Here is a 15,127-nt window from a genome sequence, read left to right on the forward strand (position 1 = left end):
ATTTTTATGATTCTAATCAAATTATCGAATTTGATTGTATGACTTGATAATCAAATAATATGATTTATAATTGTAATCAAATATAATGAAATTGCTTATTTTTATTTATTTTAGACGAAAACTTACGATGTTAATCGCGAAATTAATTGGGGTTTTCATCGTTACTTCGATTATTGTGTATACTTATTATAAGTATGTGTTATTCAATTACTGGCGCAAAAGAGATATTTTTTATATTGAACCTGTTGTGCCAATTGGTAATCTCGGAGCTGTAATAACTAAGAAAGTATCAACAGGCAAGTATATTTTCTTATAATATTAATAATACATTTATTTCTACATAAGCAATCTTTATTATCTCTAGTATCTTTTCCTTTTTCCCTGTTCCCTCTTTTTATTTTATTTGAAACGAAAACTAGTAAAATTGAACAAAAACTTTTTTAACAGGCGAATTCTTCCACGATTTCTACGTAAAATATAAGGAACATCGTGCCTTTGGAATATACGGGTTTTTCAAGCCAACTCTGATAATTACTGATCCTGATCTTATTCGAATAGTGCTTACAAAGGAATTCAAGAAATTCCATGATCGCGGAATGTTTTACAACGAGAAGATTGATCCAATGACCGGTAATTTGTTTACACTGCCCGGGAAGAAGTGGCGGAAATTGCGCGTCAAGTTGACACCTTCTTTTACTTCCGGAAAAATAAAGCAAATGTTTGCGATTTTGAAAATGTGCGGCGATGAATTCGCGAAGAATTTAGAAAGTGTGACTCAAACAGGAGATTCAATCGATATAAAAGATTGGTTTGGAAGGTAAAATTTTTTAAAGAGAAAATCTTTGTATGAATATATATATACATACAAGGATTATTTAAAAAAAAATTACATATAAAGAAAGTTTTTTTTTTAATATTATCGTAATAATTTGTTGAAAATGTATTTGTAGATATACAACGGATATAATTATGTCGGTAGCTTTTGGAGTCAAATCCAATTGCATAGAGGAAGGCGACAATGAGTTTCGATATTGGGGAAAAAAAATCTTTGAAACACACCCCTTTTGGACCGCTTTATCTGTGTTCATGCCCGAAATTATGAATTTCTTTTCCATTCCTTTCAATAAACGAAGTGTCAACGATTTTTTTATAAAAACGTTTCGAGAGAATGTGGAATATAGGCAAAGTCATAACATCATCAAGCATGATTTTATGAATCTGCTCATACAACTTATGGAGAAGGGCTACGTTGAATCCGATGATATGAAAGATATCAATAACTCTTGTAAATATGTATATATTTGTTTTAAATATTTTTTTTATCGTATTTATCTTGTCTTTTAAAATTAATTTTGTTTTTAAACATAATACATACAATTCTTGTTTGAATTAAATATAGACAACGATATGTATGTATATAATAATTATATAAAAAGACTTAGTGTTTCTTTTAGAATATTCTTTTAGAATATTCCCTAGTAGCATAAAACATTGGCAAAATATTGGTATACCTTGGCTCAATATTGGTTATATTGGAAATGTCTTGGCCAATATTTCCCAATGTAAAACTAATATTGGTTGTTAACAAAATGCAAGTGTTCTGCCAATATTGCAATGCCCATGATGACCAATATTGGCTACTAAATAAATATAAATGTGTTGCCAATATGGTTGCATCCATGATAATACCAATATTGCACGTTCATACATTATATGTGAGCTTCGCGCGTCGCCACCCTGGCGAAAATAAATATCGGAGCGTAAGTCGAATGTAAGGAAAGAGTAACAGAAGTGTAAACGAAGCTTCTAGGAGGCGTAAATTGAAACAACGAAACGTAAATGAATCGTTAACACTTCGTTTACGTTTCGTTGTTTCAATTTACGCCTCCTAGAAGCTTCGTTTACACTTCTGTTACTCTTTCCTTACATTCGACTTACGCTCCGATAATTATTTTCGCCAGGGCACTAGGTGACGAAAAGGAAAACACCTAACCCGAGAGTGGGACTAGCACCCTGGCGAAAATAAGAAACTTTATAAAGCGTTAACAACCGTTGAGTGAGGGTTTTCTGAGAGTTTATATGCTTTTCAAACTTTGTAAGAGCACTTACATAACGCTGTTGGGTTTTGAATGCTTATCAAACGCTGCAGTGTTGCAATTTTTGTTCTACAAACTCTTTATATAATGTTACATGAAAGTTTTGCAATGCTGAGGTAACATTTTTCAGAGTACGTTCAGTAAACGTTGATACATCTTCGTGTACAGAGTTTACTCAGACTTTTCAAACGTTTACGATTACGCTATAACGTACAAACGTCTTTTAAACGCTGCAGTGTTGCAATTTTTGTTCTACAAACTCTTTACTAATCGTTTTTAAACTCTCGACGAACTTCCACAAACGTTCATGTAAACGCCAAACAAACGTCTCATTTTTGCCAGGGCAGATTGGCATCCGTTATGTCCGCAATAGGCGCGCGATTTGCTAGCAAAACCTGCTCACAGAATCTGACAGCAAATTGTCAGCAAAAACCGAGCAGGATCTGCTAACATCACTTGACGTCAAATTGTCGGCAGAAACCGAGCAGGATCTGCGCGCGCGTAATCTGACGGCAGATTAGCAGCAGATCCCGAGCAGAATCTGCAGCTTCTGATCATTCATATAAATAAGTAATATAAATACAATAAAATTAATTATTACAGATGCTAAATAAGACTATCGGCGAGTTATCGGTTAATTACAATTTTCTTCTAATACAACATATAGGTAATATATTATATCGTAGTTATATCTAATGGTAAAGGACTAGTTCAATTTAATTAAATTAATAATAAAATAAATGGTGAAAATAATTAAATTTAATTTATAAAACTTGAGATATAATTTATTTAGAATTAAATTCTTCCTTTATGCTTCAAATAGGCATAAATGAATAATTTTTCATTTATCCTATTGATTCCAATCAGTTTAATATTCTGAATCTTATCTACTTGTATCACATATCAAAAACTTAAAGTGATAGAAATAGTTACTATATTTTTGATCTTTTATTAATAAAATTTTATTAATAAAATCGCGACTTTATATATATTTCTGACAGAAATTTGATTGCGAGAAAATACATCACATAGCGGTAAGCGAAGGAACTATCGAATCAAATGCAGATTGTTGCCAATTTGCCATCAGATCACGCATGCAAACCCTGTTGCACTTCTGCTATCAATCTGCAGTCAAATTGCGCGCACGCAGATTCTGCTTGATTTTTGCCGATAATCTGATATCAAGTCATGTTAGCAGATTCTGCTTGGTTTTTGCCACCAATCTGCGTCAGATTCTGTGAGCAGGCTCTACTCGATTTTTGACATCAATTTGTCAACTTAATTAGTAATAACAACTTCAGTATCAAATTTGTAGCCTTTTTGCTAACATTAGTTGATAGCAGACACTTGGCATGATATGCTTTCTACAGACTTTGCTATCTGGGGTCGCTTCAAACATTTTTTTACTTGAATTTATGAATATTTTTGAACGTAACTAAGCTAATTTTTCAAAAATTGTTATAATTAGTACTAAAACTTGTAAAATCAATTATATTTTAAAATATAAATCTTACAGAGATAAGATCGAGAAAAGATCGAAATTTGAAAATTCGTTGATGTTTGCATTCTATGTGGTGCATTGATATATTCTGACGGTATTGATATCGATTCGACATCGAATTGATATTAGCTTTCTCACTGGGGTGTTATATACATTATATGATGTGCTTATTTTTAAAATGTTTGTTTTTAAAATGTTTAACATCTAGTTTATTTTTTAAAAAATTTATTTGTTGCATGCATGATATGTTTTTACATAAAGTTATATGTTTATTTTCATTAAATATTTAACATATGAATATTTACTTGTGTTAAAAGGTTTATAATTTTTGTAAATAAAGCTAAATAATTACAAATAATAAATATAACATAAATTACAAATAGATACAAATAAATTACAATAATATAAATTAAAAACATAATATAAATAATTCCAAGTAGCAAACAAATGTATAAAAAAATGTTTCAAACTTATTTTCAAAGATATTTTTAAAATGGTAAAATAATTGGATAATATCCCTTTTTATTCATTAAAAGAACGTTTATTTTAATGTTACTGTAACATGAATATTTATTTAATGCTTATTAAATATTTATTTTATTAATATTTAATTAATATTTTATTAATGAAATATTAAATATTTAATAAACGTTAAATAAATATTTATATTACACTAACGTTAAAATTTGCTACTTAGAATATATTACAGAATAATTTTTTATTATTTATTAACATAAATGAAATATAAATCTCTATTTAATAGAATGTACATGATAGAATAGAATGATATAAGTCTTTCAAATTGCGCGCGCTACAGTTCCCTATTAATGGCGGACGTTGTCCTAACTCTTAAGGCCCTTGCACAATGCTAAGCACAAGGCAACAGGCAATAGGAATAGGGAATAGAAACTATTCACCAATAAATACGCGGAATAGAAAATATTCGCCAATAGGAGCAGAGAATAGATACTATTTCTGTTCTTATTGCTTGTTGCCTAGCATTGTGCAAGGGGCTTTACTTGAGGAACTCTAGTACTTGCATGCTTGCAATTAGTCAACTCCTCGGCTCCTCACTTCACTTCTCCCTCTTTTCCACATTGATACGGGATATATTTTGCGGCATTGATGTGATTTCCATTTTAGGAAATCTTCCGTTTCTACCTAGTATGCTCATAAAACGACCAAGATCAAACTTTGTGCTAACACTCAAGAATAGTGCCAAGGCAATTCTTATATTAGAGGGTGTATTGTTACTCGGATCATACGGACTCTGGCATCGTATGAATACCTCACAAGGTGAATTACTCACTCTTTACTGCAAGATTTATAATTTCTAGGTTACTCTACTTTACGGCATATTAAATTATATTATAATCACTTTTATTATATGTAATACTTAACATAAAAAATGTATAAAATATACAGGATGTTTTTAAAAATAAGTTATCTCTCTGGTAAAAATAACCTCATAAGGTAAAAATAACTCTATAAGTTCTTATGAAATTTTTTTAAATGCTACCAATAAGATATTTGTTTTTATAGTAAAATTTGAGAAGCTTTGCTTTAATAACTTATATTACTATAGATTTTAATAATTTGTAATAATTATTTTTATGTTAAATAATGTTAAATAATTTTTATGTTAATAATAATTATGTTAATATCTAAAATAGCGTAATAGGTTTTTAATATCAATTGGAGTACCAGGAGCGAACCACCTATAAGCCTTCTAATTTACAAAAACTTTGAAACTAGTAGGTATCTTTTATTTTTAAATATGTTTTTAGATTCTCTACATTTTTTTCTAAAAAAAGTGCATTCATGCTTTATTTCATCAGAACTAACTTTTTCGAGAAAAACATATTTAATCAATAAAAGTAAATGATGATAAAAAATGTAGAAAAAAATTTAAGATAATTAAGAACTTATTTTTATCTGCTTTACATATCCATAAAAAATTATCCATCTTTACCGAAACATCCTGTATATAAATATAATATCAAATCATAAGATTTTTCTTCCACATGAAGTTGTACCAATGTAACAATCAAATCTATGAATGATACTGCAAGGGATAATTTTAGTTAGTTTTAAAAAATTATTTCTCTTTTATCTCAACTTATACATAATTAAATTGGTATATTGATTTCTCTAAACTTTGTAAAACATATAGATTTCAGATATTATATGCACCAATATTTCCCAAACATATTGGAGGGTTATTACATCATTGGAGAAAAATTATCTGGCAGCAATCAATTGAGAAGATTTGATAACGCAACTTGGACAAGATTGCAATGAACATTAAACCTTCATGGCGTTCCTGAAGTTTGCAGCATCAATAGTTCTTGGTGTAGGTGTAGGATATGGTCTGCTTCAAATTGCTTCACCCAAAGAATCAGAAATTGTGAAGGTAATTAAAAAATTTATATAATTACTTAATTACTAAATTGTATAATTACCAAAACAAATACTGATAGGTGTTTTTTTATTATTTTTATATAAAAAAAAGTTCACATAATATTTTTTTTTAATTATATATAAATCTATATTATAAAAATACTCCTATAAAGTTTTTCTATATTATAAAAAATATTTCTAAAATATTTTATAAAAATATTTTTAAAGTTTTTCGAAATTTATATAAGCATATATATACATATGTTGTATATTTTAAAGTAATAATAGAAATAATTGAATTATAGAATAAATTTTTTTTTACAGAATTTTCAGATCAATATAAAATTTTCAAACATTATAATAATAATATTTATGTGATATAATACAATATACCATTCTTAGATATGATAAAGTTCTTTGTAACAAAATCTCGATCTTTATTCAAATCTTTCTCAGTTATAAATAAATAATATTTTCTGTTTAATAATATAATCTTAATATAATTAAATGCATTGTTCTAAAATTATTTCAATCAAGCAACTTTTCAATGATAGGATATTAACCTATCCATAACCATAGAAAATTTCTTTATTTTCTAAGTCAGCATCTGAAAATATAAAAAAATTCTAAAATGAGAATCTGATAGAATGTTTCAGTGTCTTAATTAATTTAAATTTGATCACATAAAGCTTCAATCACTACTCATTAAATTATATAAAAGATCACAATTAAGATAAAGATTATGCATTATCATTGTGATATATCAATTACATAATTGTATTTATTGAGATTGTGAATTATTGTGATTGTTATTAATTAGTGTTTTGTCTATCTTACGTCTTATAATTACAATAAGTTATTTGTTTCAAAGATGCTTTACATAAAATAGCAAAAAAAAGTTTTGGAATGGATAATTTATTTTTTTTATTGATTAATAGAATAATTTTTTATATATTTTTCTTACAATAACATTTCATACTTTTATTGACAGATTTCTTAAAAATATTTTATTTATTCAGTTTTATTTAAAATCACTAACTTGTAAGTATTGTACTAGATGCAAAAAGTTTGTGTAATTGCATTCAATTATTAATTGATTTTTGATTGATTAGAATCTGACTAAAAGTAAAAAGTTTATTTGCATAGTTTTGCAATTAAAAATAAATTTCCTTATCGAGAGTAATATACTATAAATATTGTATTACATCAATGATTTATTACTTTTTAAAAAGTTTAGAAAAGCTTTACTTTGATTGTATATATTTTAAACAAATTAAACTTTCTAATAAAAAAGTTCTATTTGTGGATTCTTTCTATTAATAATCATTTATTAATAATCATAATAATAATCACAATTAATAATCACAATAATAAATCATTTCAGTATCTTCCACCACATTCATCGCAGAAACAAAACCTTTTCAAATTATATAAACAGCAATCTGAAGAATTTACAAGCCAAAATAAATTGAATAAAAATTCTAAGAAACTTCAAGATAGCACAAATATTGAAAAATAACATTCGTATGCTAAGATGGATTCTACGGAACTCATAGAAGGGAGTTTGCCAGATCGCATTACGAAGAGAGACCGTGAAAGAAAAAATATTATTGAAAGACGGAAAGAAGAACGGCAATCGCTTGTCGTGGAATCCGAGCAGAGCAATTATTTTAAAGACACATTTTATTCCTCCTGCAAAAAGATTAAAGATATGCTAGATGATGCGCCCAGTATAACATCCTCGGCTTTGCCAGGAATTTTCGAGAAATCCAACAAAGAAATTCAATTACTTAAGAATTACTTACTGCAATCTAAAATATTTTTGAAAGTTTATGACATAAGACGCGCACAAGAAAACTTGCAGATGTTAGAGAATGAAGCTTCCGAATTAGAAATGAAACTTTTGCCTAAGAAAAAGTTTGGATTTAAAAATCGTAGAATTGTAAAGAAGCCCTCTGATAAGGGACTCGATATCACAGATGGCTTAAAAGATCTCCAGATATCTGAAAGCATTGTAAATGGTTCATCAAAGCAAAACAATAAATTATCAAGCAAATATGGAGATAACGCTTGTATGCTTCTAAGCAAGGTGAACGAGCAACTGGTATTGGATGCTGAGAATGTAAATAAAAATGATATTCTACTTTCCGATCTAATTAAGTGTACTATACGAATATATGGTACACCCAGTACATTGCATATGGTAAACCTAAAACAATGCACTATATTAGTAGGACCAGTGACATCTTCTGTGTTTGCGCACGACTGTAGTGAATGCGTATTCGCTTTTGCATGTCAACAATTGCGATTACATTCATCGACAGATTGTACCATTTATTTGCATGTTACAAGTAGAGCAATTATAGAAGATTGTACAAAGATATATGTAGCACCTTACAATTGGTCTTATGAAGATCAAACAAACCATTTTAATCTAGCCGGTCTCGATCCAAAGATTAACAATTGGAACTGTATAGATGATTTCAATTGGCTGTCCAGTGAAAAACATTCGCCAAATTGGTCCATTCTTGAACCAGAACATCGAGTGAAGACGTGGGATTAAATAAACATTTATAAGAAAAGGAGAAAAAAAGCACTTATAATTATCTATTATTCAAACATTTTTAAGGCACTGATTTTTTTCTAAACATCCACGAACATGATTTATCTATAAAGAAAAATTATAAATAATTATATGTGTATGTATATATTGTGCACATGCTATACTTTTTCAAGAGATAAAAGTTGCATGTTTTATATACTTATAATGTAATACATTTAGTCTTTGTGCAATATATATGATATATGCAATTATATTTTATAATATACAATGGCCAAATCCTCTCAGGAACACCAATTTTTTTGCTACTGGGATCGCTCTTCAATTTTCTATTTTTGTCTTCTCTTTGTTAAATTCTCATCCCATAATATTACATGTAAATAAAAATATTGGGAAAAAATAAATTCTTTCCAATTTAATGGATAAAATTTTTTAAGTGTGGAAAAAATCTTAGATCAGTGCAGAGTACCATAGACATGTTAACATAAACTGCTTACGAGGCAGTGAAGCCTAAAGTTGAAGTGTCTTCCTGAGAGAAAAGGATAGCATGAATTTACTTGTGTGTCTGTCTTTTTCTAACAAATGTATCAATAAATGTATAAATGTATCAACGCACCAGTATGCGTGACTTTAATAATCTGAAATTGCATCATGCGTGTATCAGAAAAAAACAACCCAAGTAAATTTATACTATCCTTTTCTCTCAGGACACCCCTCACTACCTTATAAGCAGTCTATGTTAATATGTCTATAGGAGTAGTACCTCACAGATTATGATTGGTATTCATTCACACCCAGCTATCTAATCTCGACTTACTTTGAAGTGAAATTTCTCGGGTGTAAACTAGTTTAATTTCACACTTCATTTTGGTCTATTTTAATTCTGTTTTCTAAACAAAGTAAAACGAGTTATCCATGGAAAAAGTGTAAATGCTAAATAGTATAAATGTCTCAAATCGAAACGTAATAAGTGTTATCAACTAATAACATGCACAACAAAAAGAATAAAAGTAATCAAATACTGATTGATATAGTGATTACTAATTTGAAGTGAATATATTATTTTATTAAATTTTCTAAAAATGAATTAACAACTGTAATAGCTCTAATAGCAATTCCATTTGAATGCATTAGTACGCACTGGTATACTATATTAAGAAAACTGTCGTATATAAATTTTTATAATAACATAAATAACTACACTAATAAAAACAGTAAAGTAATTAAGGGTCGGCTGGAGTGATCTCCATAAAGTTGGCCGATCAACATTAACTTTTAAAACTTTTTTATTGACGAATCGATTGTTGGTCGTTTGTTGCTGATTGTTGGCTTAATTACAGCGTTTGTTGGTTAATATTTTTTTTTGAGAATACGAAAATAAAATTGGCCTACCCTGTATATATATATATATATATATATATATGTGTGTGTGTGTGTGTGTGTGTGTGTATTTTATATATATATATATATATATATATATATATATATATATGTATATATATACTACACTACTCACAAAACATAGCATCACTTTTTGTATCCTAAAAATTGGGCCATTTTCAAACCTTTCAACGCTGAAACTCGTCGAAAAATCATCGTAGACAAAAAATTAAAAAAGCATTTTGAAGCTTGAAGTTTCAACTTTAACGGGCAGTTGGTTTTTAAAAATTTTTTTATCTTCCTTATTCTGCGCTTTAAAAAAGAACACACTGTTTAGTTCCTTAAAATTATGTATTTTTAACATGCCGCAACTTGATAAAAAAATTCTTGTTGAGAAATTCAATTAAAATACCATAAATTACAATTTTGCCTATAAAAGGCTTTTTTTTTAGATATGATTATATATTGATATATGATAGTATTTTTTAGATATGATGAAAAAATTTTTCTCGAAAAATTCAACTTAAATTCCATAAACTACAACATTTTGTTTACGAACGCTTTTTTTTAAATTTTCCTACGATTTTTTTTGACCGAGCTACATAACTTCGAAATCAATATTCTTCATAAAAGAAGAACTGCAGTGTCAAAAATACGTAATTTTAAGGAACAAAACAATGTTTTTTTTTAAAGCACAGAACAAGGAATTTAAAATAACTAGCGATAGTGCGTTTAAGTTGAAATTTCAAGCTTTAAAATACTTTTTTAATTTTTTGTCTACGATGATTTTTCGCCGAGTTTCAGCGACATCATATCTAAAAAGTACTAGTTTATTTTCAAAATCGTATTACTCGGTAAAAAAAATCGTAGAAAAATAAAAAAAAAACGTTTTGTAAGCAAAATTGTAATTTATGGAATTTTAATTGAATTTCTCGAGAAAAATTTTTTATTAAGTTGCGACGTGTTAAAAATACATAATTTTAAGGAACTAAACAATGTGTTCTTTTTTTAAGCGTAGAATAAGGAAGATAAAAAATTTTGAAAAACCACCAACTGCCCGTTAAAGTTGAAACTTTAAGCTTCAAAATGCTTTTTTAATTTTTTGTCTACAATGATTTTTCGACGAGTTTCAGCGATTTGAAAATAGTCCAATTTTTAGGATACAAAAAGTGTTCCCTATTTTTTTTGAGTAGTGTATACAGGGTGTCCCATTTTAACTTGGACAGTAAAATATCTCAAAAACTAAGCCCAGCAAACAAAAATGTTTCAGACAAAAGTTGTATGGATTCGAGGGGGACATAAGATGGTACCATTGGTTTGACCTTGAAGAGTTATTTGAAGGTCACATGAAGATCACCTTCAATTTCTTAAATGGAACCTACTATTTGTCATTGCATATTCTTGTAGTTTATCTCGAGAGCTTTCCAAAACACTATAATTAAGTACCTTTTCGTTAAGTACTTTTTGAGTTATGAGGCTTGAAATAATTTCTTAATTTTACATAAACCGTAAAATATCTTGTAAAATATTCATTTTTCGATTATCTTACCTTAATACTTTTATGTACAAAATAATGAGAGGAATCAATTGGTGTAAAGAAAACACATAGTTGTTTTTAAGAAAAAATATGGAATTGTTAATTGCAAATTACATATTTTTTCTTCAAAACAACTATGTGTTTTCTTTACACCAATTGATTCCTCTCATTATTTTGTACGTAAAAATATTAAGGTAAGATAATCGAAAAATGAATATTTTACAAGATATTTTACGGTTTATGTAAAATTAAGAAATTATTTCAAGCCTCATAACTCAAAAAGTACTTAACGAAAAGGTACTTAATTATAGTGTTTTGGAAAGCTCTTGAGATGAGCTACAAGAATATGCAATGACAAATAGTAGGTTCCATTTAAGAAATTGAAGGTGACCTTCATGTGACCTTCAAATAACTCTTCAAGGTCAAACCAATGGTACCATCTTATGTCCCCCTCGAAACCATACAACTTTTGTCTGAAACATTTTTGTTTGCTGGGCTGTTTTTGAGATATTTTACTGTCCAAGTTAAAATGGGACACCCTGTATATATAAACATATAGGAGAAATATAGCAAATATCTAAATAAAACAAATTGAAAAATATAAATTATAGGGTTAAAAAAAGACAATTTTTTAAACATATTGATTAAACATAGGAATAAATATATATCTCATACATTATACAATAATTTTTGCATGTACCTATATTAGAAACTTATATTTATAGAAAATTTGCTACAGAAGCAATTATAAAAAATTCAAGCATATAAAATAAAGCTCAAATATTCGTATGTAAACAAGAGATAGTTGTTTTAAGTTTATACTTATATTAATATACAAGCATTTGAGTACTCCATTAGTGTTATTTCTTTAAATCTAATGTCCAGTATAAAGCAAATTCTTTTTACATTTTTTGTACATTATTAAATTATAACATTTTAAATCTCGAATTATTCACGTCGTAAATTCTCGAGTCGAGCTTGTAAATCCGCGTCAGCATCCGCAAGATTGCCTCCTTCCTCATTACCTGCTGCAGCAGCAACTGGCTGCTTGGAACCAGCTACACTTAGTGATCCAGATGCTTGTGGTAATCCAGAGAGTTGATCCGTCAATTGCAGACCTAATTCGTCCAATACCTGAGCAACTATGGCATCACTGTGAAAATATGATTAATACATATCATCATTTCTTAATAATAATAAATATATTACCTATAAATAGTTTTTAACCTATAATTAATTGATAAATATTAAATAATTTTTTAGTATGGCATAAGGAATATTTATGTATATTATATAATTGATATAAGGAATATTTATGTATATTAAAATTTTTTTGATACCTTTCCTCTTCATCGCCTTCATCCTCCATTGCATCATCTATTGCATCATTCATTATTTCTTCTTTCATATCCATTATCTCTGACTGTTTTTCAAATTCTTGTAATATTTTTTGTATTTGTGGTAAGTTTAATTGTCTGTAAGAATAAAATAAAATTAAAAATAAAAAATATCGCTTAATAATATTGAGAAACAAAGATATTATAAATTGTTTTATGTTTAACAAATACACAAATAAATTAGATAAAATAAATATTTGCAATAAAAATATTTGCCACGTTAATAAACTGTGTGATATTTGGTAAATTATATTAAACTCTTATTCATCAATCTTGCATAGCTTACTTATTCATGTTTTGCATAGCTTTAGTCACGCCTTTCATAGCTTGTGCCATTGTATTTTGAGAACGTAAGGTTTGTATTTTTAAAGATACTGCTTGAATATTTGCTTTCATCAGCATAAATTTTTTTACATAACGTCTTGTCCTAACTAAATCTTTGGCCATAATTTTTACAGCATCCTATAACAATTTGAAAAAAAAATCAAAATAATATTAAATAATTATATATAACAAAAGAGAGAGAGATTACCATTTGTCCATCCTTTGCAAGTTTCTTTATATCAGCTATAATTTTCTTTTCTTGTTGTTCCATTCGTACTTTTTCTCTGTCTAAATCTCGCATTGCCTTATTCAATGCTCTTTGGTTTTTTCTGAGCATTTCCTCAGGAGTGATACGCTTGCCAAATAGCCATTCCATGATTCTGAAATATACGGCAAATTATTCATTAAATCAATATAATAAAAATATAAATATACTAAATTATACATGTTTAAGAGAAATACTAAATTGATATATAATAGAATATGTAATAAAAGATAAAAAAAATAAATATACATATAAAAATAAAATATTTTAGAAGATGTACTTTAATTTATACTAAAATTACAATATAATTACATATAATTATAAATAATTATAAATATAAATGTATTACTATATTCAAATACTATATCCTATAATATATTATTATTTAATGATTTTTGTTATCAATTCATATAGTATATATATATTAATTTCGTAAGAATTTCAAATTTCTTTTTAGTATGATACTTCCAATCTAAAAAGATTATCCCATACAAAAGAACATCGAATATTTGAAACTAGGTTATGTGTACTTTATGAGTCAATTTAAAAATAAAGTAGTGAAGATATTTGAGATTTTACATTCTTTATGTACAGTTTTTTATCAAAAACTATTTCAATATTTTCTCAGCCTGTTAATGTATTTATTACATATTGTTAGTTATTATTTAATCAAGAATGCGCACATAAACGTCAAACGTCCGTAGAACTACAATGGCTGCGTTCAGCAGAAAAAGCTGCTTTGCAACTGTTGTAAAATTCGTGAGCCTGATTGGTCTAGTTTCCACCGAAGTCTTCAATCCGATTCTACTTCGGTGCGCATCGGATTTAACATAGGGTCTGTTCTTTTTAGCTGCACTGCTGCACTAGTGCAATAAGTTGGAAAGAGACAAACATACTTTCTTTCACTCTAACTAATTGCACTAGTGTAGCAGTGCGGCTAAAAAGAACAGGCCCATACTGTTTCCATCGAAAGTAGAATAGGGCCGGTATTCATAGTCCGATCTTATATTTGAGATCGTCTTAAGTTCGAGCTTGAAATGCTACGCAGCCATTTGATTGGTTGAATGAGGTCTTAAGTCAACCTCGGACCAGACTTAAAGCGGCGTCTACAATGAGATTTTAAGGAGACTTAAGGCGTAAGACATAAGAAATTGACCAATCACAGTCAAGTATTAAGATAATACTCGACTGTGATTGGTCAATTTCTTACGCCTTAAGTCTCCTTAAAATCTCATTGTAGACGCCACATAAGACAATCTTAAGCCGACGGCACACGGTACGATTTTTCGTACTGGATTTGATAAGATTTAGTAAAATACTAAAAATGCACCAATCAGAATGCAGCATTTCTAATATTTTACTAAATCTTATCAAATCCAGTACGAAAAATTGTACCGTGTGCCGTAGGCTTATAATATAAGATCGGACTATGAATACCGGCCTAGAAGTGAGGAAGATTAAATTTCAGTGCAGCCAACTTAACTTTTGTTGAATGTAATGCAGTGGTCCATATTCTGAATCCTCTTTTATCGATAAAAGTGCCTCTAAAAGTGGCTTATAGCCAATCAAAAGGCTTATAAGCCACTTTTAGAGGCACTTTTATCGATAAAAGAGGATTCAAAATATGGACCAGTATGTGATCTAACCTCTAAATATATGGTTGGCAC

At 28.3% G+C, this 15,127-nt stretch overlaps 4 protein-coding genes across 5 annotated transcripts; 3 read left to right on the forward strand and 1 right to left on the reverse strand.

Moving 5' to 3' along the window:
- Positions 1-114: 114 nt before the first annotated feature.
- LOC145974227 (cytochrome P450 6a2-like) lies at positions 115-2,710 on the forward strand. The gene is made up of 4 exons (XM_083104033.1): positions 115-296; positions 448-817; positions 951-1,285; positions 2,700-2,710. Exons 1-4 carry the CDS (start codon positions 128-130, stop codon positions 2,708-2,710), a joined length of 885 nt encoding a protein of 294 aa, XP_082960159.1. The 5' UTR covers positions 115-127.
- Positions 2,711-4,483: 1,773 nt separating this feature from the next.
- On the forward strand, positions 4,484-7,520 carry LOC145974587 (protein CEBPZOS-like). Its single transcript, XM_083104501.1, has 3 exons — positions 4,484-4,893; positions 5,771-6,010; positions 7,382-7,520. Exons 1-2 carry the CDS (start codon positions 4,638-4,640, stop codon positions 5,896-5,898), a joined length of 384 nt encoding a protein of 127 aa, XP_082960627.1. The 5' UTR covers positions 4,484-4,637; the 3' UTR covers positions 5,899-6,010; positions 7,382-7,520.
- Tbcc (Tubulin-binding cofactor C) lies at positions 7,387-9,172 on the forward strand. Its single transcript, XM_083104500.1, has one exon. It carries the CDS (start codon positions 7,532-7,534, stop codon positions 8,558-8,560), a length of 1,029 nt encoding a protein of 342 aa, XP_082960626.1. The 5' UTR covers positions 7,387-7,531; the 3' UTR covers positions 8,561-9,172.
- Positions 9,173-12,112: 2,940 nt separating this feature from the next.
- On the reverse strand, positions 12,113-14,261 carry Vps2 (vacuolar protein sorting 2). 2 transcript variants are annotated; one of them, XM_083104795.1, is made up of 5 exons: positions 14,144-14,261; positions 13,404-13,575; positions 13,158-13,333; positions 12,815-12,949; positions 12,113-12,627 (listed from the first exon to the last, which is right to left on the reverse strand). In XM_083104795.1, exons 2-5 carry the CDS (start codon positions 13,569-13,571, stop codon positions 12,423-12,425), a joined length of 684 nt encoding a protein of 227 aa, XP_082960921.1. In that variant the 5' UTR covers positions 13,572-13,575; positions 14,144-14,261; the 3' UTR covers positions 12,113-12,422. The 2 variants fall into 2 exon arrangements, with proteins under 2 accessions (XP_082960921.1, XP_082960919.1); XM_083104793.1 differs by having other exon boundaries at positions 14,040-14,180.
- Between the last annotated feature and the right edge of the window lie 866 nt (positions 14,262-15,127).

The sequence above is a fragment of the Camponotus vicinus genome, unplaced genomic scaffold (genome assembly GCF_025532165.1).
Source record: "Camponotus vicinus isolate PSW18456_S1 unplaced genomic scaffold, iyCamVici1.0 SCAF_7, whole genome shotgun sequence".
NCBI classification, from domain to species: Eukaryota; Metazoa; Arthropoda; class Insecta; order Hymenoptera; family Formicidae; genus Camponotus; species Camponotus vicinus.

Bases quoted from the DNA above. Each gene is read 5' to 3' on its own strand.
- LOC145974227 (XM_083104033.1), top strand. From the start codon at position 128: ATGTTAATCGCGAAATTAATTGGGGTTTTCATCGTTACTTCGATTATT. The intron at 297-447 runs GCAAGTATATTT...CTTTTTTAACAG, and splicing joins AACTAAGAAAGTATCAACAG to GCGAATTCTTCCACGATTTC. The intron at 818-950 runs GTAAAATTTTTT...ATGTATTTGTAG, and splicing joins ATAAAAGATTGGTTTGGAAG to ATATACAACGGATATAATTA.
- LOC145974587 (XM_083104501.1), top strand. From the start codon at position 4,638: ATGCTTGCAATTAGTCAACTCCTCGGCTCCTCACTTCACTTCTCCCTC. The intron at 4,894-5,770 runs GTGAATTACTCA...TAAAACATATAG, and splicing joins TCGTATGAATACCTCACAAG to ATTTCAGATATTATATGCAC.
- Tbcc (XM_083104500.1), top strand. From the start codon at position 7,532: ATGGATTCTACGGAACTCATAGAAGGGAGTTTGCCAGATCGCATTACG.
- Vps2 (XM_083104795.1), bottom strand. From the start codon at position 13,571: ATGGAATGGCTATTTGGCAAGCGTATCACTCCTGAGGAAATGCTCAGA. The intron at 13,334-13,403 runs GTAATCTCTCTC...AAATTGTTATAG, and splicing joins TTGCAAAGGATGGACAAATG to GATGCTGTAAAAATTATGGC. The intron at 12,950-13,157 runs GTAAGCTATGCA...TTATTCTTACAG, and splicing joins GCTATGCAAAACATGAATAA to ACAATTAAACTTACCACAAA.